This window comes from Neopelma chrysocephalum, unplaced genomic scaffold (assembly GCF_003984885.1).
Source record: "Neopelma chrysocephalum unplaced genomic scaffold, ASM398488v2 Primary Assembly neopelma1_154, whole genome shotgun sequence".
Classification (NCBI taxonomy): Eukaryota; Metazoa; Chordata; class Aves; order Passeriformes; family Pipridae; genus Neopelma; species Neopelma chrysocephalum.
In genome coordinates this window covers 157,947-180,634 of record NW_020897816.1, presented here as the reverse complement: position 1 = coordinate 180,634, position 22,688 = coordinate 157,947, and the positions used below count along the sequence as shown (strand labels likewise).

Genomic DNA, 22,688 nt, shown 5'->3' with positions numbered 1-22,688 from the left:
GCCCGCCCCGCGCCCCGGCCCCATGGCACCGCCGGGACCCCCCGCCCGCCCGGTGCGGTGCGGCCCCGGGCACCGGCACGGCCCCGGCTCCGGCCCCGGCCCGCCCCGGCGGGGCGAGGGAAAGGGACGGTCCCTCCGGCGGCACCGCCCCGGCCCCGGCTGCGGGACGTCCCGGCCCTCCCTGCCCGGCGGCCCCGGGTATGGGAAGCCCGTGTGCAGCCGCCCCTGGGGGTGCTCAGCCTCGTGGGCGCCCAAAGCCATTGACATCAAAATCCATGGGAACCCATCCCTGGGGGTGCCCATCCTCGTGGGCACCCAAAGCCATGGGAACCCATCCCTAGGGATGACTATCCCCGTGGGCACCCAAAGTCATGGGCACTCAAATCCATGGGAACCTACCCCCCAGGGACGACTATCCCTGTGGGCACCCAAAGCCATGGGCACCCAAAGCCATGGGCACCCATCCCTAGGGATGACTATCCCTGTGGGCACCCAAAGCCATGGGCACCCACCCTCATGGACACCCAAATCCATGGACACCCAACCCTAGAGATGCTCACCCCATGGGCACCCACTTCTAGGGATGCTCACCCTCATAAATCACCAAACCCAAGGGCACCCACTCCTATTGAGACCCAAATTCACCGGCATGGGATAACCAGCTCCAGCTGTCAATCCTCACAAAGCTAACACTGGGGAATAAAGTAGGAGGCAAGATTGTTTATTACCGCAAGCAAGTTTAATACAAAAATGTGTCTGGTTTTTAAACAATTCATTGGTAGAGCTTCAGTTTTGCCTCAATTTTAAACCAAATTGAGAGAATCACACAGCAACACGGTCAGGGCCGGAGAGGAACAATATTTAATAAATACAGGAGCTGTGGAGAGCCCTGGCCCCCGGCCCATCTCCTGGTCACTTGGTCAGTTTGATTTTATTACAAAGAAAAAGTAGCGTACAAAAGCGAGACAGGACTTGCAGCGAGTGTGCTGGTGAGACTCATTTCAAGGACAAGCAACTGTGCGTGTAAGTCCAGATTTCTCCTAGGAGCAGAGTTCACATCAACCTCAGCCTGGTTGGAAGTGGAATGACCAGTTAAATAATAAATAGGAAACAAAGAGATGCAGATAAACAGCGATTGTGTAAGGAACGCCTTGCGTCGGGCTCTTTTAAGCCATCAATCCAGAAGAATCCTTGAATTTGGAGACCCACCACCGCTAAGAAGGGATGTATCCGAGTGATCCAGACCTGCAGTCGTACCCGCGTGCTCTCCTCCAGCCGTCTTCGGCGTGAACCCCCTCCTCAGACCCTTCCCCAAACCCCTCCCCATCAGTTTGTTCTTTAAAAACAAAGCTGTCAGGACAGTATTTTCGAGACAGAATTGTCACGACCTTTGCTGTAGTGTGTGCAAATTTTATTAAGTCAAACTCCGCTTTCTTCAGGTAAAACCACATAGCTTAAAAAAATGGAAACATAAGCCCCAATCCCCTCACCTCATGTCTCTCTGGTTGAGGTATCTGTGATTTACAAAAAGAGAGTTCCTTGAACACTGCAGGATTCAGGTCTTTGCTTTTAAATATAATTTACCTTGCTGAGACAGCAAGTTTATAAAGACATTTAGGAAACAATCCTAAAAGATAAAGCAGGTTCACACCCTGCACCGCGCAGAAATCCTATTTATATTTTAGTTTTTCTTTACACTTTCACATCTTGACCTTTTTTTTTTTTGCTTCCTTTTTTTTTTTTAATCTTTTTCTTGCTTTTTTTTTTTTGTTTTGTTTTGTTTTTCTTTCTCTTCCACGTTTCGTTTTTCCAGGCCCCTCTCTGAATAGGGGTCACCGAGAGGCAAATTTTATCTACATAAATATTCACATGAAAATAGTAACTTACAAAAAACGAAAAAAAAAAAACCAAATAAGGCAGCTTCATAACACAACTTTCTTTTACACTTTTAACAATATAGTTTCTCCCATTTAGATAAATATACATCCAATGTACGGAGCAGGGTTAAAAACTGGACACAGGTTGGGTTTTTTCTCTCAGGAGGGTACGGGTACAGTATTATCTTTTAGGGCCTGGAGTTTTTGGGGTGGCAGTGGTCGTTTTCTTGGACATGGTTGGGATTTTGGAGGGTTTGGCCATGCCCCGGCGGGAGCTGCCCTGCCCGCCGGCCACGCTGCTCTCCGAGGTGTCCGAGCACGCCGACTGCGTTTCCAGCAGGTCGAAGTCGGAGGCGTCGCTCCCCCGCCGGCTGCTGGCCCGGCTCCCCGTGCGGCTCCCGGCGCGGCTCGTGGGACGACTGGCTGTTTTTTTAGGATCTGCAAGGGGAGCCCAGTGAGCCGTAAGCAGGAGGATTCAGGTTCCTCCCCATCCCCGAACCAACCGGCACCCAAATCCCCAACCCCGCTGCGGCTGCTTTTGACACCCGCCAGCACCCCTGAGAGAGGGGGCTCAGCATCAGAACCCATCCCTTCCCAAGCTTTTAACAGAGCAGGAGCAACTCCTTGGACTGCAGAACTCTCCCCCAGGCAGGGATGCAGCAGTGGGCATCAGCCTCCCACCCCACTGCCCACCACAAAATATTCCATATTTTCCCCACCAATTTAAGGAGCAACAGCGTCAGAGGGAGTTTTTCCGTCTTTTCACCTGACTTACCTGCCCGACTGGTTTTGGCACCTGTAGACACTGGTGAGGAGCTGTTACTGGTGTCCCCAGCCAGGGAGGTTCGGCTGGAGTGGAAGGTGGGTCGCTTCAGTTTGCTGCCTGCTGCAGGGGTCACCTTGGGAGGAAGAACACACAGGGCATCCTTTAGCTGTCGCCTGGACTGTGACGGGCCAAGATCACATCCAAGATCAGATCCTCGGCAAAAACATTTTGGCATTTAAGGAACACCCATCTTAATGGTCGAGGAGGGCACAAGCTGCCGTTTCAGCAGTGGATGATAAAAAAGGAAAAAGCCCAGATCCTGAAAATTTGGAGGGTAATGGCAGTTTGTGCTCTGCAGGCTGATGCACAGGTAAAAAAAAATCAAAGCAAAGCTGTTATACATCCAGAGGAGACAGCATCAGCTGGGCTCAAAACCTCCACAAAGGGAAGGTGAAATATTGCAAAAATAGGGATTTTTGCATCTAGGTAGCTCAGGAGGGTTTTGGAAGGTCAGGTACAACATGGGATCTTGAGAACTGCATCCCACTGCGGGAGCATCAGCACAGCCTGACTGGGAGAGGTGGAGGGACACCCAGCTGGTGTCCACACTCTCAGCACCAAAGGGCAGCCAAATTGGAAGAGTGATGAACAGAGACACAAAACACATCAAATCAGCTCTGGCCACATCCTGAAACGGCGCTTTTCCCGACCTTTAAGATGTTGCAAGTGCAGCTGATGTGGGGTGAAGCAGCACAACAGGCAACTCTGCTCCCGCTGCTGTGGGAGGAAGCGAAAGGGAAGGTGCCAGCAGGGTGAGGGCACCTGGATCCAGCTGGAAAAGGCAGCTCCAGTTTCTATTCACCACCCAAAGCTCTGGGTTTGGGGGCAGTCCTGCAGGAAAGCGACTGCCTGTGGTGTCCCCCATCCCTGGAGGCTTTGGGGAGCACAGGGATGCAGGGATGGCTCCAGCTCCTCTGCATCCCTGCACAGATGGACACAGATACCAGAGGGCATTTCCCAAGGAACTTTAAAGCAACAGATGGAGGGTTTTCTCTACATCCCGTGATTTTTGGGAAACTCAGAAATGTTGGAATGTGATGAAACTGGAGCTGCAGAGGGGAGAGGGGCAGCTGAGGGAATTAAAATCCATTAACACGCGATTGCTGAGGTACCATTGTCATCATCAGAGATTTCGATTCTCATCCTTGATCCTATTTTATAATAAGCAGCAAGCGTAAATTTAGGGCAATTGGGAAAGCGCTCCTGACCTTCTGATGAATTAAATTAATCCCTTTTCCACATGGAAGCATCACTGAGCAAGACACAGTTACCTCACCAGCGCAGTGAACCACCGAGATCTACCCGGTGCCTCTCATCACCCATTCACAAAAGGGCAGGAAAGTCCACGAGGAGGCTGAAAACTTTAGGGAAATCAAAATCTCAGGCCAAATTCATCCTCCTGGGAGCATCAAGGCGGTGACAGGGCTGGACACACCCGACGTGCTTCAACATGGTGGTAAAACACAAGCGCTCCATAAAACTGAGGCGGTGTAGTTACAGTTGCATGCGCTGTAGCTGATTTTCAAGTCTCAACTCGGCTGCTGGATTTGAATTTTTGGGAAGCCAAACACGGCCCCTTTCCAATGTAAAAGCTATTAAAGCTTGGAAAATTAATATATTTTTTAAAGCACAGAGAGAATTAACACCGCTCTCACGGTCTGGAGGCAGTTAAAAAGGCGAATTGAAAGCGCTGTGCTTTATTCTGAAGTCGATGTTTTATTTAATCCCGAGTTGGAAACCCATGAAAAACGCCAACAGTCGGAGCGTTAGCGGTGCTACAAGCGCTGCTCTACCACAGGGAAAGCGTTAAAACAGGCAGGGGAGTGGGATGACTCCGTGCCAGTGGCACTTTGGCCTGTCAGCAGGTCCTCGGGGCTGCCAGACCATACTCTACCTCGGCGCTCGGGAGCTGGAAGTCGGAATAATCGAATCCCCTCAGGGGGGTGCCCGCTTTACTGTTTATCAACCAGGGTTTGTCATAACATCGAGAGAAGTGATGTGGAGTCTGTGAAATGGAAAATCCAAGGAAGGGGGGGAGAGGTGGAATGAGTGGTAAAAAAAAAAAAAAGGGAAATGGAAAAGTATCTGGAACGGGGTGGGGGGGAAAAACAGCACTAAAATGGAACGAGAACCAAACAGGAAATATGTAAATTAAAATAAAGGGGAAAAAACCCGAAAGGTGATGAAATAAACCATGCAGGGGTGAGTGATGTGGTGGGGAAGGAGAGATGGTGGTTGATGGATTCTTCCTGACATCACAGCTCTGCCATGAGGAACAGGAGCCTTTGGCTGCACGGTCAGCGCTGGGAACCCTCCTGCGGAGCCACGGGCATCCAGTTTGGGCTGGAAACCTGCCCTGCACCATCCCACCCCTCCAACCCTGCATGGACAGCAGGGTTCCTCCTGCAGACACCGTGAACACTTTATAGAGACCACAGTACCATCAAGCCCCCAAATCCCCAGCCTTCCTCCTCCTCCATACACCTGCTGCAGCTCCTCATCTCACTGGGATGGGTTTTGGAGACCACTGGTTTCTAAAGGAAAGGGAAGGGAAGGCTCTGCACGTGAACCCCACCTTGGCTCCGCTGGCTGGAGTGGCGGGGGAGGAGGGCATGGAGGCGCAGCTGTGGTTGCTCTGGCTGGCGCTGGAACTGGATCGTGTCGGGGAGGCTGCTCGGGAGGATGGTTTGGACCTTCGGCCTCGCGACCGGAACGGGGTCATTCCCTGGGAGGCTCCTTCCGGCAGGATGAATTTCTCCCGGAGTTCAAGGTTGGTCCGTCCTCGTGCTGGAAGGGGACAAAGGAGGGGAGACTTGAGGTTTGGAGGAACCCAGTGCCGCCACCAGGGCTCAGGAGGCTCCAGGGCTGGGAGCAGTGTCCTTGCACGTCTCCCCGAGCCCATCTCCGAGAGCAGGCGGACAGCAGCGAGACCATCCTGGCTCTCTTGCTCTGCCTCGACCTCCTCCTGCCACGGATCAGCTCTTTGAGAAACTGGATGATTAAGAGCTGCCTTAGGGTCATGGATTCATACTGGATGCTCCATTGTTCTCTTGTGGAAAAGCATTTAAACTCACCATGTTACAATGTCATCTGTAACGTGACTTAAAAACAGTAAAAGCAGCTTTGAAGGGTTGAGATTCTTGAGATTCTGAGAGAGATTCTGCTCTCTCGCAGCTCTGGGCAGCTCTCCACGCGTTTTTGGGGAGAGACGAGAGAAAAGTGACCACCAGCCACTAAATGCCAACTCTAAAATTTCATCTAAACACCTCAAAGAGCTGGAGGGTCTCCCTTCCACAAGCAAGGGGCAACCAAGCAGGGAGAAGGTCTGTGGGCTTCAGTTCCTGGGCCAGCTGACATGTGCCAACGTGTTTCATGCTCACGGTGTTCAAACAGAGAGCGAGGGCATGCACTGATCCTTACGGGACACAGGAGGAATTCTAGAGCCGACGGATTACGGACCAGAAAGCCAAGAAAGCAACTGCAGGAGGGAAGCACCACGCTGAGACAACCAAGGGACAGAAACAACCTCGATGTCAGCGCTGCAAAGCATCTGCTGCAAAGCATGAGCGAGGGACGCCGGAGGAGCAGGAAAACCCTGAAGGTTCCCCGAGGCACACGCTGTAAATCATGCTGCTTTCAGCAACAGCCGTCGGACAGCCGGGGCACGGAATGCAGCAGCTTGAAGAAGACATATCCGAAGCAATTAACATCTCGAGAGACCCCAGTGAGACAGGGACATATGGAGCACAGGCCTAAGCTCTCCGAAACACGCAGCCTGATGTGCTCCATTCCTGGCCAGCCCCTTGCTGATCCTTCTCTGTCCCCCTGGTCGTGGCTCTCGGCATCGCGTCCAGACCGGACAGCTCTGATCACCTTCATACCTCAAGGTTTTGGAAAGGAGGTGACCCCAGTTCTCCATGCCCATGGTATGTGACTGGTCTGCGTTACCCCAACCGTCCCTTCCAAACGTGTCCCACCAAACCAGCTCCAACAAACACGGCTCATCCCTAAAAACCCAAGACTGAGGTGGTTCTTCCCTTCTAATCTGCTGCTGTCTCTTCCTTAAGCTCAGGTAATCCAGGAGCTTCTTACACTTTAATTTTCCTGCATTAATGCTGAACTGAAACACCTTTTTTCTTCACCTGGGACACACTTACGCAAGGTGATGCTTATTGACACACATACAGCAGGACACAGTGCTCAAAATCCACCCCCCAAATCCAACCCAGCCCCTGAACAGCTCCATGGACAATGTCATCTTAAATGCAGCCCCTTTTACAACCCAAATCTGGCTTGTGGCAATTCAGAAAAAGAAGAAGGGCCATGTTTTCACCTTCAAGGGAAAAAATACGGGCAGAAAGTTCATTTCAAGGCACTGGAAGAAGACCCAGCACCATCAAACCAGATATTTAAGGTGCATAGTCCTGCCCAGCTCAGGGTTTCCAAATTAGTTCCTTATGCTGCTGCTTTAAACACAACAAATGAACTGAGAAAATCTGTATTAGAAATACATCAGAGAGAAGTTCAAAGTCACAGGAGAAATGTTTCTTTAGTGCCTAGGATGAGCCTGGATTCTCAATGTCCCACGGCCACAGCCCAGTGCAGCTGTACTACAGGTTCACAAATCCTGGGCTGCAGCATCTTCTCCCCACTGTGTCTCAGACAGGAATTTTACCATCTCCCGGCTTTGCACCTTTGGAATCTTTCAGGTCACCTTTCCAAAGCTTACTCCATCACCCACAGGGTCACACGTGTGCTGAGGGAAGCTGAGACCCCCAGGATGGTGCTGCAGCTCCACTCACTGGGGTCTTGGAAGCAAGGAACACAACTCTTCCCTCTTCTCCCCCCACAACACCTGGTTAAATGCTGCAGCATCACCAAACCTTGCGATTTTAAGCTCTTGGGTTTGCTTTGGATCTGTTTTCTCCAGCTCCTTTGGATAACCCAGACCCCACTCTTGCCACTCAGCCACAGCAGACGAGTTTCCAAGCTCCCCTCAGTGGGCGAGAAGACACCAGTTGTATAAACCCCAGGGACTGCCTTACCTCTGCACGGATCATTCTTCACTAAAAATTCATCCAGGGCCATCCATCCCCCTCCGACACGAACCATGACCGTGCTCCGCAGGATACGGACCAGCCGCAGCTGCTGGGAATCGCCGAACTGCAGAGCCAAGGAACAGGTCAGAGGAGGGGGAACAACAAGGGACACCCGGCTCCTTCCCACAACAGGTTGCACCAAAAGGCTTTTATCCATCTGTTTAATACTTTTAACACTTCTCCAAACAGGTTCTTCTGGAGTAAGTGCAGGGCAGTACCAACTGACGGGAGTTTTAAGACGATGCGACCACCCAAATCCTCTAATTTTAAAGCTGGAAAGTGAATTTTTGAGGGCGGCAAACGGAATTTTAGAATTTGGGGTTCAGATGGGTTTTCTCAGAAAGAGCTGTAGTTTTTTTGCCCTTTTATTGTGAAGGAAATAGAGGCTGGCAGTGCCATGACCCTCCTGGTGCAGCCCACGTGGGAAAGAGCCGGCTGATTCAGCTGCGTCACTGCTGAGCAGAACACCTCTAATCATCATCAAGTCTGAAATCCAGGGATTTCCCCTGAGCCTCAGACTTGACCCCACCAGCCACAAAGCCCCCGCCACAGCAATCGCCCAGTGAGGATGTTTCGGTGAGCGCAGAGTGATGGGAATCCAGGCAGGAATGTTGATTAGTGATTGCGATGTTCATTAGTGATCTGAAACACCTGCGACATCAAAACAAGTGCACCCCGAATCTGAAGCACGTGTCTGTTTTAGCAGCCTCCCTAAATCTCCTGGAAGGCCAAGCTCAGGCTCCTGGATGTCTGCTGGGGGAAGGGACACTGAGAGCCCGGCTTGGATGTGGCAGCTCTGCATCCAGGCCTACAGAGCACCTGCTGGGATGAGAAAACAGGAGATCCAGCCTTTGAAAGCAAGACCCTCTTCAGAATGATTAAAAAAAAATGGGAAAAAACCCAAATAGCAACACTTTTTGTGGGTGGATACCCACAAAAAAAAAAGATTCAATGCAAACAGAGAGTGCAAAGTGACTGGGATGGATCATGGCAGGCAGAGGGGCAGGAGGTGACAGCATCTCTGACCCACAGGGATACGGGATCATGGACCACTGGGGGGGGTCTCCCTGCCTGGGGGTCCTACCAAAACTTGTCTGAGTGTGGTGGTTAAAGAGCTGCCCTGGTGCCCGTGGGCAGGGAGGAGGGCAGGGGAGCTCCTTCCCTCCCTCCAGGCTCTACATGAGGTGTCCTTCAAAAGCCAAACCCAGGGATGAGTCAATTCTCATTTCTGCTGCCACATTTACATTATTTTTCAGCTCTTGTTGACAACGTTTCTATAATCACTGCCTAATTTAAAGCCAGAGTTCTCAGAGTCATCCACTTCCAACATCCCAGTTTGTTTCATTTTGGGCATCTTTTCAGGTGGGCACCATCATTCCACATGAAAAATAGGCTTTTTTATTTGGGCAGGGGCAGTGGGGACATCAGAATGGCTCTGCCCCTCAAACCAGCCAGCACTCAGAGGGGCTGCACTGCTCATCCCAGGTCACGACAATATTGGGATACATGCAGGTTTTGGGAGACTCGCTCCAGTGAGGAGTTACTCAGTGGGTGTAGCAGGAATGAGGGTTTAGTTACTGTTACCTATGGGATTAAAGGGGTGGACTCAGCGCTCTCATTCCATGGTGATTGCGATCCAAACCCACCCAGAGCCTGGTACAGCCCTCGTGCAGGTAGTTGCACCCCCGGGATTCCCCACAGGAGCACAAATCCATCTGTATCCCAGTGCTCCCACTACAGGGTGCTGTGATTCACCACTGGTTACCATCAACATCCCCCGTCTATCCGAGGAAGGAGCCTAGAGAGAAAAATCTCTCCATTTTTGTCAAATCCTGCTTTTTCCATTGATTTTTTCCCTTTTTTCTGCCTAATGCCATCTGTTTTCTTTTTTTTTTTTGGGTGGCACTCCTCTGTACCAGGCTCTGCTCAGCAGCGCTCCCAGATCACGTCCTCCCACAGCACCATAGGACAGAGCAGCATCACTGACACACAACTACGTTGGTTAAAAAATCCCAGAGGTGAGAAGACAGCAACACAAGGCAGACTGTACCTGATTGCCGAGGAAGAACTATGGAGGGGGAGGAGTTGTAGGGAGAGGGAATGGGGAGTGGGGAGGAAAGTCCAGAGGAAGAGGAGGGGAAAGAAAAACAAGAAAAAACATTTATGGCATTAACAGTGCAATAATCACGAAAACTGTTAACTGCAGGAGTTAGAAATTTGGGGGGGGGTTGGGCTATTTGGGGGGGGGGGAGAGGCTCTGGGAGGCTGGGGCTGGTGCAGCCGGAGGGAGGGAATGCTGTGGATCAGCGACTCCCGGCCGGAGCATCAGCCCTGAAACCAGTGGGCAGGGAAGTGGGAGCTCTGCCACCGGCTCGTTTCACCACTTCACCTCGGCGAAGGGTTTGAAACATAAACAGCAGCTCGTTACAAAGAGATTCTGTAAGGAAATTATTCTCCCTTCTTCGGGAGTGAGCTAAGAAAAACACGGGCGTAAGGTACACTCATCCATGAGGAAAACTTCAAGGGCGGCTCCGGCGGAGTGAATGCGGCGTTTCACGGGGCCCCCGGGCCGGCTGCCCCAGAACAGGGACACTTTTATGTTCTCCCAGTTCAGGGAACGCCCTGGGGCCAAGGATGGAGCTGGGAAAACACGGCCCAGCCACCTCCGCCGGGAGCCGCCGTGCCAGGGCACAAGGTCTCCGTCTCCCCCCTAGATCCTCCCACACAAGGTTGGGCACCCCCTCAGTGATCCCCCCTCCCCGGGTGGGAAGGGGGAGCAGGATTTGTGCCACTGGGGCAGCATTTGTTCCCCTCTGCCTTACCCGGTATTTGTTCTCGCCGATCTGCTCCACTTGGAATCTCTTGGCACACTTGCACTGGGCCACTTGCCTGGTGACCTGCCATCACCAACAAGAGAGGTAAGGAACCAGGATATTGGGAGTCTATCCCAGTACAAGTCACTTCTTGGATAAAACACAGCCCTACGCAGCCTTTCCTTCAAAAACATGGCAGGTACCATCAATTCCAACCACTTATTTTGGCTCAGCGCCACCACAACCCCTTTTTTTACCTGTTTTTTGCCTCCCCCGCCACCGACCCGCAGGCTGAACCACCCCAACAACCCTGAGCACCATTTTTTTTGTTGCTTTACCTCATCCTCGATCTTGTCAGCATCAGTGGTGGGGCGATAGGCGTCCTTGTTGGGATGGAGAGCAGCCACAAACTCGTAGTAGTCGATGTAGCCGTCGCCGTCACGGTCAAAGATGTCGGCCACCGCCGTCATCTCCAGCTTCGTGGTGGGGAATTCTGGAAGGAGAAAGGAATGAGGATGCAGGGACCTCATTCATCAGAGGCAGGGATGTGGGGGGCACCAAGATGGTTGTTCTCCAAGCTCGTCCCGCGGACTTACTGGAAGCCAGGATGCCGTCGATGAACTCCTGCCGGGTGATCTTCCCGTCCTGGTCTTTGTCGATGCGCCGGAAGAAGTCCATGACACGGGACTTCTTGTGGTTCATCCAGCGCATGTATTTCTTCCGCCAGACGTCAAAGTCGAAGTTCGCAAACTCCTTCAACTGGAAGGCAAAGTCGGGAAGAGTCGGCGGGAGAAATCCCAACGGAGCAGCAGCACCCCCGGCTCCACCGCGCCCCAAAACACCGGCCTTGGCTGAGCCCGAGCGCCCGGTGCCAACGCTCCCTGCCCGCCCTCCCTCCCAGGGAAGGTTGGTCTGGATTTATCCAGACGACCCTGATTAAAGAGGGGGTTGCCCCAGAGTGACTTTTCCAGAACAGGACACACAGCGTAGCCGACAGCCAGCACGTGGACTGCAGGGACCACCGACACGGGATGCAGCGTCCCCCGCGCCGCCGCACGGACACACAGGCAGGAGATCAGCTACTTGCACACAGACACACACACACCACACCACCCCCCTGTCTGCTTGGGCCTTTGGGCATGTTTCCTCACCTTATGGGCTCACCAGGGAGGAATTCCCACTGCCAGCACAATTCTGGGCACGAATCTCCCCTCTCCCTTTCCCTCTGAGCAGCCAAGAAAGGATTTCTTGCTCGTCTTGCACAGCAGCTGGGGCACAACTCAGCTCTACAAACCCTGCCCCGGCCTCAGACCCTCCAATTTAAACTAACACCCTTCTTATCCCCCAAAAGGACCCCCACAACCACACCAGCTCAAGCAGCTCACACCAAGGTAACACAACAATTTTTAGTAGGGGTTTGTTGTTTTTTTTTCTCTCTCTAAACATTCTCGGGGTTAAAAGCAACAAAGAAAAAACATGAATACGTATAAACTGAACTGACCTACAGCAAAAGCAACAGAAAACAAAAAAACCACTCACTTCTGGGCATAGCTGCTTTGTTAAGCGTAAATAAAAACAAAAATGACATTAGATGTTTGGAAAAGATAGAGACAGTAATTGTTAAACTAATTACTAGGAGGAAAGCAGGGCCTGGCTGTCATTAGCTCTACAGATACCAACTACAGGGGCACAAAGTTGGTTAATGTGCAGTTAATTAATTAATCACCGAAGGGGTTTTAGCCTTAATATTTTAAGAACATTTGATTTTTGGAAAGGCAGCAGGAACTGTCAGCAAGAGCTGGGGGGCAGCACAAATTTAAAATGCATTTTTTGCGTGTTTTTGGTGATGAACTCCCAGTTCCCCTCCTTCCCAGAGCAGCCAGGGGCTGTTACCTCCTCCAGTCTGTCCAGGGCGTCGTTGAGCTTCCGCTGCCGCTCCAGGGCCAGCAGCCAGACCTGCTGCCAACGTGCTGAGAGCTGATTTATCCGGGGGTTCTTTGTTTCCGACTGGGAGATAATGGGCATGCTGGGGGGGGCAGCCTGACCCAAGGATTTTCCTGGAAAAAGGGAGAAAAACTAATTGTTTGAGGTGGTGTTGATGGGCACAAGCGAGTCTGAGCTGCCCAGGGAAGAGCAGCAATGAAATCTGTTTCATTTTTTGGAAGATAAAAGCTCCCACGGCCTTGCTGGCTGGTATCCCAAGGGATGCAGTGTCCCCAGGTAGGAGGACATGGTGACAGCTCTACACCCACACCCCCCTGGCAGCCAGGAACTCACACTGGACTCTGGCTTCAAGAAACAACATAAAAAAACCACCCCAAAAGCTCATCCCAAAGCAAGAGGGAAAGAAGAGCAGCTCCAGCCCAAGCACCCCCAGGAACAGCACCCCCAGGAACAGCACGGGCATTTTGGGAAGTGCCACCTGGATTTTCCCCTCCTGACAAGTCTCAACCGCCTTCCTGGTGGCTGTTAACGCAGGATGCCTTGCTAATTGATAATCAAAGTTAATTAGCTTCCTATGTATTTCATTTCCTGCCATGCCAGAACGTTTCACCCAAAGCAGACGTACTGTTGCTGCGGGACTTGTCGATGAAGGGCCCGTGGGGAGGCTCAGTAGCTTTTCTCTTGTATGTCTTTGTTACCCGGTCCACGTCCGGCTGCTTCCGCGTCATCTCCTCCATAAAGGACTGTCCAAACACAGAAAGGACAAGAAAACCTTCGTGATTTTGAGACCTTTTGTTTTGCAGACCCTGACTGGGACGTGCCAGGCCCCTGGAGGAGAGGTGAGCATCAAGCACCAGCGATGGCAGCTTGTGGTTGAGCTACTGCTCAGTGCTGGCTTGGATTTGCAAGGGTTGGAGTTCATCCCTGGGCTGGCTCTGCTCCGGTTGGGTCTCATGCTGCTTTAATAGGGACTTCCAAGAGAAGTCAATGCCTCCTCCGTGGAAGGATCCCACCCTCTGCCCCTCTCCCGAGTGCCCACCATGCTCAGCACTGGGCTCACCTGGTGCTCGGAGATGAGGCCTTTGACCTGATCGATATTCTGTGGCATGGGCTCCTGGTCCCGTTGGATCAAGGTTGTCTCAGCCCACTGGATCCAAGCCAGGAGCTCTTCCAGAAGCTCTGCATTCGCCACCAGCTCGGAAAGAGCAGACTCCAGTCTCTGCTGGTGCTGCTTTGCCCACGTGAGAACCTGTGTTGGAAACACGGGGTGAGCGTCAGCCCAGTGTGGGAAACCTGAGGCAGTACCCACCTGCCCGTGGCCATCCCTGGAACCCTCAGCCTGGAACAAATCCTGAGGGACTCACCTCCTCGAACCTGGCTCGGATGATGGTGATCCAGTGTTTGATGGTGGTGATGCAGTCGGGGTGGCAGGCGCCCAGGATGACCTCCCCCATTCCCACCGCCGCGTTCACGTCCACCCTCTTCTCCTCCACTTTCTTCATGAACTCCTGAAAGGCCCAAATTAATTTTGCAGTATCCCCCCCCCACCCCCGCATAAATTTTGCTCGGGTTGCATTTTGGAGCTCCCTCTTACCTTGTGGGCATCGATGAGGGACTGCAGTGCCTCAGCATCGTCAGGTAGTGCTCCCCGAAAACGCAGGGACTGCTCTGCCTCCGAGAGCCATTCCAGCAGCATGTGCACAGCTGTCCTGAACTCCTCTGCCTGCAGAGACAAAAGCACAGGCGTCAGCCTTCCACCTCCCAAAACAAGCTGCTGGATTCACTGCAGACAGCTGGGGGGACAACGGGCTGAAAGGGACATGAAAAATATTAAAAAAGGGGGAAAAAAGCCCAGTTTGTGGCCTGGGTTTGTGCAGCACCAGCAGCCAGGTCCTGCAGCAACCAGGCACCTCCCACCCCTCAGCATCAGCTGCACTGAAGGACTAAATGTTTTTAAAAACAGCACAACTGCCCGTATCCTGAGCAGTCTGGCACCTGGGTAGTTTATTCTGTAAATTGCCTACTTGACGTAAAAGCTGCTTAAGAGCCTTTGACCTTTGGGGTTGTTTTTTTTTAGATTCAGTCGAGGTCTCTCTCACTAAACACTGGCAAACACCAGCCTGGCCTGTCCTGATCGCTGCTCTATCCCTGCCCTGCACATCCATGAGATCTTTCCGTCCTCCCTTTTCAAACCAGCCCTTACCAGCTCTTTTTTCTTTCTGGGAAAACAATCAGTAAATCACTGACACCAACCTACTGCTTTTGCAGCTCTCCCTGGCAACTGCTGCAGGGCTGGGGGTGTCCTGCCTGGCCAGGGCAAAACTCCTTCCCTGAGCTTTGCCTTGAGCTCCCGGCACAAACCCGGAGCCCAGCAAAGCTCTCCCAAGACCATTTCCACCTGTGGTCTTCTCCTCACCTGCTTCAAGGCCTGTTCCAGGCGGGTTTGTTTGGACACTGACAGCTTGCACACCGTGTCCCACCGGTTGCTCAGCTCCTGCAGCTGCACCTTCACCCAGGTCGTGTCGTCCCGGCTGTTCTCGATGAGCTCCCGGCCGGAGCGTTTGAGCACCTGGACTGTCCCCGTGCGCTTCCCCAGCTCCTTCTGGAAGACCTGGAGGGAGGGAGGGAGGACAGAAGCCAAGTAGGGTCAGCTCCTGTCACCTTCCCAGTGATGTGAAAGTTCCTTCCCACTTTTTCACTGTTTTCTCCCCCCCTTATCCACTGCAGGAAGCAAAACACGCAGCTCTGCAGGAAGGCACCGACTCTGTCTCTGTTGTTTGGCTCTTGGGGAAGACAAGCCCCACTCAAGTCTCAGAGAAGAGCTGGAAAAGGTGCTCTCACCTTGTGAGCATCCATGAGGTTCATGACCAGATCCAGGTCCCCATGGACAGGCTGGTCTTCAGCTAACTGGGGTTCCACCTTGTAGAGCCAGTCCACCAAGGCCTGCAGTGCATCCATGAACTGCCCAGAGAACAGCAGGGCTTCTTCCAGCTTGTGCTGCCTGGAAAACAAACATCCATGTGAACTCCCATGAATAAACTCAACTCCTTTTGTCGCAGTGACCTCCAACCACCCCATGAAATCCCTTTGGTAACAGAGTCCTGGCACATGAGCACTGTTGGTGCAATGTTGGGGCTGGACTTACCTTTCCACAGATTTTCCACACACTGTGTCCCACTTATCCCGGACCTCTCCCAGTAAATTGTCCAGCTTTTGAGTGTCATCTGGAAGCAAGGCTTTTTCCTTGAGGGCTCTGCCTGTCCTGATGGTGGTGTCGTAGACAGGCTGCTTTCCACCCAGAGTCTTCTGGAATTCCTGGGAAACAGAGAGAAAACGAAACTGCTTCAGAAAACCTGGCCTTGGCTCTGAAGATTTCCAGATGAATGTTTTCCAAGGCTTTTCCCTTGTCCTGATGGCAGAGGAGATACTGCCCTGCTTCCCCTCCCAGTGGAGCACCTTCCACCTCACATCCAGCACCAGTCTGGCTTTGGCAAAGCCTTACCTTGTGTTTGGAGAGCTGGAGCTTGATTTTGTCAGGATCATTGGAAATCTCCAGCTCTGAGTCCAGGTGATTCTCTGCATCCTCCAGCCAATCAATCAGCTTCTTCCAGGCTTCGTGGAACTGCAAAGCAACAGGAGCAAGTCTGAAACTCCACACTGGTGGTGTCCCCAGTTCCTTCCTGGGACCTCCTGCCCTCCAAGGCTGGGCGTTCCTTGAGGTCTGTCACACCCTCCTCACATCTCTCACCTGCTTGGCTCGCTTCCTGGCATCATCAAGGGCCCTTCCTCGCTCCACCGAGCGCTGGACGACCTTCTCCCAGCGGGACTGGACGCTCACCAGCAGGTTCTTGATCAAAACCACGTCCTGCTTTTGGCTGAGGAACTTCAGCTGGTTCCCGGTCTGATCCAGCTCGATGATGCGATCCCGGTGCGCGTTCACCTCGTTGGCAAACACCTGCGAACAGCAAAGGTGTGTCCCATCTGTAAGGGGAGCTGGACATGGCCACAACCAGCCCCTGGGTGCAGGGGAAATGAGGTGCCACCCTCGTCCCCTCCATCCTGAGAATGGAGCTGCTGGGTGCCCATGGGGTGGGTACCTTGTGCTCATCGATCTGGGCCAGCACCGCGGCGAGGATGAGGCTGGGTGGGGGTGCAATGTTCAGGCTCTGCTCAGCCAGTGTCAGCCAGTTGATGAAGTCCTGCAGGGAGTTCTGGAAATCGGTGGCCAGGGCCAGCGCCTCCTCCAGCTTCGCCTGTGGCAGCGGGAAGGGAGAAAGGGAGAGGGAAAAACACAACGCAGAGAGGGTGAGAGCTCCGATCCGCAGCTTCACAGACAGAGGTGGCCTTTGTGTCCCTGCCCAACCGTCCCTGCAACAGGAACCTCATCGCCTCGGCCCGGGAACGCGACTTGTTTACCAAGGGGAGGGGGTTTTGGTGAAAGCCACCGCTTGTCTTTCGAAACAAGAATGGTCCCTGACAGGGGGGACCTTCATGGGCACACGAGCAGCTGCGTCACCCTCAGCTTCCTGGGAAAGGGATGGCCGTGGGGAGGGCGGCTCAGTGAATGGGGCGGATGATATTTCGATGGCGACAGCTGCAGGGCTGCAAATTTATTCTGGGCCGAGGCCACCGCGGCCCTTGTTTTATCTCATCCCCGGCCAAAAGCTGAGGATGGAGTCAGCTCGGAGGAGGATTTGGCTTGACCAACAAAGCCTGCCTTTGAGAGCTGCGGGAGGCTTCTTCCCACCCTGCTAAATTAACCCAGAACGCAATTTTACTCCCATTTTCTGCGTGATTTAAGCAATTCTGATGACAATCAGAATTTAAGCAATTCTGATGACACTAAGAGCCCCACAGCTTGACACCCAGCACCACCTGAAAGGCAAACTCAGCCTGTACAACAGCAAGAGAGAGGCTGTTTTAAAAAACACCCCCCCAGCCCTGCGCAGGAAAGCAGAGAGGGAAAACAGGGCGCAGCTGCTGTCAGACCACTGGGCAATGGTGGAGACATCTCTCCCCTAGTGTTACCTTTCTCTCCTCCATCTTGGTGCTGACCAGACACCATTTCTGCTCCAGCAGTGCCACGCTCTGCTCTGTCTTCGAGCCGGAGCCGGAGTCGTCGCGGTTGAGCAGCATCAGCCGCCCCTTGGCCAGCAGCTGGCTGTAGACCTCCTCCTTGGCTTTGAACTGGCTGTACAGCTCCTGAGAAGAGGCACCACCAAAGGATCAGAGAAGGAAGAGCTCGGAGAGAGAACACGTTGTGCTGCAAAACTCCAGGTGATGGGAACATTAGGTTCAGGACAGGCAGCAAAAGTGACAGCAGCACGTCACTTTGAGCCAAGAAAAGGTGGTTAAGGCTTTGTGATGCTTGTTCCAGGCATCAAGTGCGAAATGATCTGTAAGAGGAGACCATAGCAGCCTCCTCTCCCCGTCAGATACAGGAGGGAGAAGTTTTGATGCCGATATGTGACAGGAACTTGCTGAATTAAAAGCATTAAAAAAAAAAAAATCTCTCCTGAGAAATTACCATGTGGGCATTGAGCTGTTCCCGGGCAGTTTCTGGCAGACCTCCTGTGGGTTTCGATGCCGACAATTGGCTCTCCATCCTCGTTAGCCACAGGAGGAAGTCTTCAATCTCACCATGGAAACCCTGAGCCTGTTCGGGAACATAGAATCGGCCCCGGGATCAGATGACATCAGCCACCATTGATCATGTGCCAGGGTTAACACTGTGTTTGCTTTGAAACCAGATATAAAGGCAGAGCTGGATGTGCCAGTGTGTTCAGGAGGGTGATACACCATGTATCCATAACCCACAGGTGTTCCTGGTCCTCACTGTGCTTTTGGGCAGGCACTGAACCACTCCAGGACTAAGAGTTACATGAAAAACTTGCATAAAAAAATCCCAGTGTCTTCCTAACTCTTTCCCCCCTTATTTTCCCCCCCCAAAATGAAGGGGAAAGCAGACCCTCAAGCAGCACCCCACTGCACAGGGGGCTGTTCCCAACGCCTCTTCCCAACCTGCTGGAGTGTGGACTGCAGCTGCTGCTCCCTCTCCTCTGTTTTCTGCAGCACTGACTCCCAGCAGGAATTCAGTTTCTCCAGGCGGTTCCGCAGGCTGCTGGCATCATCCCCTGCACTGGACTCCAACAGCTCATTCCCTGCTTTGTTCACTGTCTCCACGGTGGCTTGATGGGCCAGGACATCGTTCTTCAGCACCTGCACGAGATGGGCAAACATTGCACATCTCTCTTAAACACCCTGTTGATCCCTGCCTGGTTGTGGACTCAAATCCTTCATGAGAAACACGATCCTGCAATGGTGGGGTGGGAATACTCACGTGGTGCTTTGCAAGTTCAACCTCGATGACTTTGGGGTCTCCATTGATGGGTTTTTGGGCGTCAAGCAGCTCCTCGGTGTGGGTCAGCCAGGCCATCAGCTCTGCCAAGGCGTGCTGGAACTGGCCAAGTGCCAGCAGAGCTGCTTCCAACTTGTGCTGGGCAAGGACAGGGATGGAAAAGGGAAATTTTAATAACTGGGAGCATCACGGGGAGTTTCAACCCCACACTTGTGAGAGCCCCAGGTCTTCACTCTACCTGTCTGTGAGCAATTTTCTCGCCCAAATTCTCCCAGAGATGTTTCAGCTCTGTCAGTGGTTCCTTTATGATGTCCCTGTCTGTCTCATCCGTAGCCTTTTTTAGCATCAGTTCACCTTGGTGATTAAGCTTTTCCATCTCAATCTGCTGCTGGTAAACCTCCATCTTAAACTCCTGCCAAAACAAGCAGGACAAAAACCAGAACCAAATGAATCACTGGAGCTCTGTGAGGCAGAGCAGTGCTGGGGAACTGGTCCCTCTCCGCCCGCGTACCTTCATCTCGTTCATCTGCTCCTTGACCGTGCTGAGGTCGGTGCCAACAGGTGACATGTTGCAGAGTTTGATCACAGCGTTGTCCAGCCAGTCAAACATGGCCTGGAAAGAACACGGACAACATGAGCAAAGGGAATGGCAAAGTGTTCCCCCCGCAGCTGCTCAGGGAACAGGGATGGTCCCTCCGCCACCCCACAGCCACAAAACTCGTCTTTCAGGGCTGAGGTGCTTGGCCAGCTCTCTCTTTCCTTCCCCCTCCTGCTTCCAGCATAAGGACCTGCCAGCAGCCACCTCACCCTGCTGCTCTGTGCAGGAATGAGACAGACTTGGGAAGATAAATGCAAACTATCTGCTCTTCCTCAGAGCTGGCTGTTGAGCTCGGGCTCTATCAGAGCCTGCAAACGCTCGCCCAGGAGATGTTTTCTGGACTTGCAGTGGTGTTCCCAAGGTCCACCCACTCCACACCAGCAGCCCTGCCTCTTACTTGAAGCGTATCTTGGTACTGCACAGCTGACTGCATCGCTTCCTCGAGCTTTTCCAGCCTCTCCTTCCACGTTTTGTTTAGGTTTTCCCACGCGTTGTTCATCTGCGGAACACAAGATTGCCCACAGAATTCGTTCGGCTCTTCAACCAGAGCTCCCACTTGCTCCCACCTGATTTTATCTGAAGGAGAAGCTGCTGGCTTTTCCTACCTCATCAATGCTCTTTTTCACTTCTGGTTTCTCAGTTTCGCCACAGGCAAAAATCAAATCAGTTCCAAGGAGGCGGATGAACTCCAGCTCTTCATGCAACCCATCCGTCTCCTCTTTAATAGTCTGCATAGACACAGTCACAGGAGAAAAAAAACCTTTATTATTAAATGCTCTTCCAAAACTGGCCCAAGAGCAGGAGGGATAAAGAACAGAGAGTCCTTCCTGCTCCAGTGTCCTGCACCTTGGCCAACAGCCCAACTCCAGACCCCAGGAGTAGGTGATACAGGGAGTAGGTGGCCAGCGTTGCCACCACCATCCTGGTCCACTCCCCCCTCTGCCCACAGGACAGGAACTAAAATAAGAACATCTGTATTTAGATGTGAGCCTGAACTGCCTGGCTGAAGATGTTGTTTACAGGAGATGTGCTGTTTACAGGAGCATTTTGTCAACATAGGCATGAGGTTTTGAGACTCAAAAGGTGCAAACTGAAGTCAGAGTAGTTATAAAAAGGGGAACAGCAAAGCTAAACTTAGCAAAGCATAAAGAAACATCCCAGCTCCTCAAGATCCGGGTCAAGTCACACCCACCTGAAGTCGATCTCGCCATTTATCTGAAACAACCATCAGCACACAAATCCAAGCACTTATCTCCAGTCTAACCAAAAGCTAAATATACACTTCCCACGTCAGACAGCCTTTGGGTTGTGAGGAGAGCCGTGCAAGCTTCCACATCACTCCAAACAAGTGGGCACAACAGCTCTGACCACACGCTTCATACGCTTCCCAGAACAGCAGCAGATAAAGTGATTTAAGGTGAAGGATATGTGAAATACACTTCTGGTTTACTCCTTGCAGTTCCAAATTGCAGTGGAAATAACTCTTCATGATCCAACTGACTGCCTACAAAACTGATCTACAGCTGCTTCTGGCCACGCTCACATCTAAGATCTTCCAATTTAGAGGACAAGCTGGGGGCAGACGAGCTCCAGACTGAGGTACAGTCCCATGGGCCTCACCTCTGCTGCTTCCACCTGCTGCTTGATGATGGAGGGGTCAATGCCTGGGCTCTCCAGGTCATGAACAATGTCCTGTGTGTCCTTGATGGTTGTCAGGAGGGCTGCCATGTCGTACCAGAACTTCTCTGCAAGCTCCAGGACATCAAGGAACTTCATTTCACGTTCCTCCGTCCGAGCTTTGATGTCTTCCCAGTAGAAAACCATCTGATCCAACTTGTCCTGGATTACTGAGGAAGGAAGTTAAAATATTCAGTGAGGAAAGAAACCTTTTTACAGCCCAAAAGCATTTTGAGAACACTTCGAAATAGCCAAGAGAATATTCAAAAGGGAATTTAAGAGGGCCAGGACTATCAGAGCATTAACTCTGGGAGATACTGAGGGACGTGAGAAACTCCAGCTTGCAGAAATAAAGCCTTTATTTATGTGCAGGCAAGCTCAGGGCAAATTTGCCCACACACCCTCCCTCCAACGAACCTCTGTTCTGGCCACCTCTAGCATGAAGTCTCTGCTCACTCAGTCCATGAGCTGACTGTTGAGCTGCCAAGGAAGGTGCCAATTGGTGCCAATTAGTGCCAATCGTGTTGATGGGTCTTTTTGTGCTGGGGATGTTCCTTCCCTCCATTAGATGCTGAATCAACACCAACAAATCATGTCACAGGGGGCCACCAACAAGAGACCAGCTCAGGGTGAGGGCTCAGCTCGGCTGAGAAGCCACAAATACTTCTTTCTCCTCTGGCTGATGCCACCCTGTCTGCTCCAGATGGAAGCAGGCACCAGCCATCTCCATCCAGAGGATTCATCCTTCCTCCTAAGGCCAGGAGAACCTCCAACACACACCCCTGGCACACCAAAGCCTCCCCAGCAGCGACGGCTTGGGCAGGAGAAGCTGGGCACTGTTAAATCCACCCGGAGATACCTTTGGCTGCCAGGTCCTTGTCTGCTCCCTGGGACCGACCGATCAGCTCCTCCCCACGGCGTTTCAGAGCCTCGAAGGAGGGCTGCAGCTTCTCCAGCTCCACGGTGGAGTTTTTATTCTCACTGATGCACTCCCGGATCTTATCGACCTCGGCGGGGATGAGGGGCGGCAGCCGCAGGCGGGACGAGAGGTTCTCCAGCGTCTCCAGCATGGGCTCGATCTTGTCGTGGAACTGGAGGAGAGCAGACCCGTTAGGGCAGGGGAGAGGGTACTGAGTGATGCCGCATCGCTGCCCTGCATGTGCCACAGCCCTGAGCGCTGCCCCCACGGCCTCTCGGAGAGGACGGACATTGCCTGTGACAGCAATGCCACCTGCAGCAGCAATGCCACCTGCAGCAGCAAGGACACCTGCAGCAGCAATGTCACCTGCAGCAGCAATGTCACCTGCAGCAGCAATGCCACCTGCAGCAGCAATGTCACCTGCAGCAGCAATGCCACCTGCAGCAGCAATGTCACCTGCAGCAGCAATGCCACCTGCAGCAGCAAGGAACACCTGCAGCAGCAAGGACACCTGCAGCAGCAAGGACACCTGCAGCCTCCTGCTCACACCTTCCCTGCTCCAACAGAGCCAACAGAG

At 52.7% G+C, this 22,688-nt stretch overlaps 1 protein-coding gene across 23 annotated transcripts in view; it reads right to left on the bottom strand.

Moving 5' to 3' along the window:
- Window positions 1–717: 717 nt before the first annotated feature.
- Window positions 718–22,688, bottom strand: part of MACF1 (microtubule-actin crosslinking factor 1) — a 141,069-nt gene continuing 119,098 nt past the window's right edge. For 9 of the 23 annotated variants that reach the window (XM_027701225.1, XM_027701226.1, XM_027701234.1 and 6 more), the window contains 31 exons: window positions 22,052–22,283; window positions 21,136–21,362; window positions 20,121–20,243; window positions 19,913–20,014; window positions 19,429–19,530; window positions 19,156–19,329; window positions 18,900–19,055; window positions 18,581–18,778; window positions 18,087–18,215; window positions 17,588–17,761; window positions 16,657–16,812; window positions 16,308–16,514; window positions 16,062–16,181; window positions 15,705–15,874; window positions 15,401–15,560; window positions 14,976–15,170; window positions 14,154–14,282; window positions 13,924–14,067; window positions 13,620–13,808; window positions 13,185–13,302; window positions 12,509–12,672; window positions 12,155–12,166; window positions 11,212–11,374; window positions 10,954–11,108; window positions 10,625–10,699; window positions 9,853–9,870; window positions 7,749–7,866; window positions 5,279–5,490; window positions 4,598–4,708; window positions 2,653–2,776; window positions 2,059–2,315 (listed from right to left, as the gene is read on the bottom strand). In XM_027701225.1, the coding sequence (XP_027557026.1) occupies window positions 2,059–2,315; window positions 2,653–2,776; window positions 4,598–4,708; window positions 5,279–5,490; window positions 7,749–7,866; window positions 9,853–9,870; window positions 10,625–10,699; window positions 10,954–11,108; window positions 11,212–11,374; window positions 12,155–12,166; window positions 12,509–12,672; window positions 13,185–13,302; window positions 13,620–13,808; window positions 13,924–14,067; window positions 14,154–14,282; window positions 14,976–15,170; window positions 15,401–15,560; window positions 15,705–15,874; window positions 16,062–16,181; window positions 16,308–16,514; window positions 16,657–16,812; window positions 17,588–17,761; window positions 18,087–18,215; window positions 18,581–18,778; window positions 18,900–19,055; window positions 19,156–19,329; window positions 19,429–19,530; window positions 19,913–20,014; window positions 20,121–20,243; window positions 21,136–21,362; window positions 22,052–22,283 (4,614 nt within the window). Of the gene's footprint in view, window positions 2,316–2,652; window positions 2,777–4,597; window positions 4,709–5,278; window positions 5,491–7,748; window positions 7,867–9,852; window positions 9,871–10,624; window positions 10,700–10,953; window positions 11,109–11,211; window positions 11,375–12,154; window positions 12,167–12,508; window positions 12,673–13,184; window positions 13,303–13,619; window positions 13,809–13,923; window positions 14,068–14,153; window positions 14,283–14,975; window positions 15,171–15,400; window positions 15,561–15,704; window positions 15,875–16,061; window positions 16,182–16,307; window positions 16,515–16,656; window positions 16,813–17,587; window positions 17,762–18,086; window positions 18,216–18,580; window positions 18,779–18,899; window positions 19,056–19,155; window positions 19,330–19,428; window positions 19,531–19,912; window positions 20,015–20,120; window positions 20,244–21,135; window positions 21,363–22,051; window positions 22,284–22,688 lie in introns of all 23 variants that reach the window. The other 14 variants (XM_027701236.1, XM_027701235.1, XM_027701223.1 and 11 more) reach the window with 8 other exon arrangements.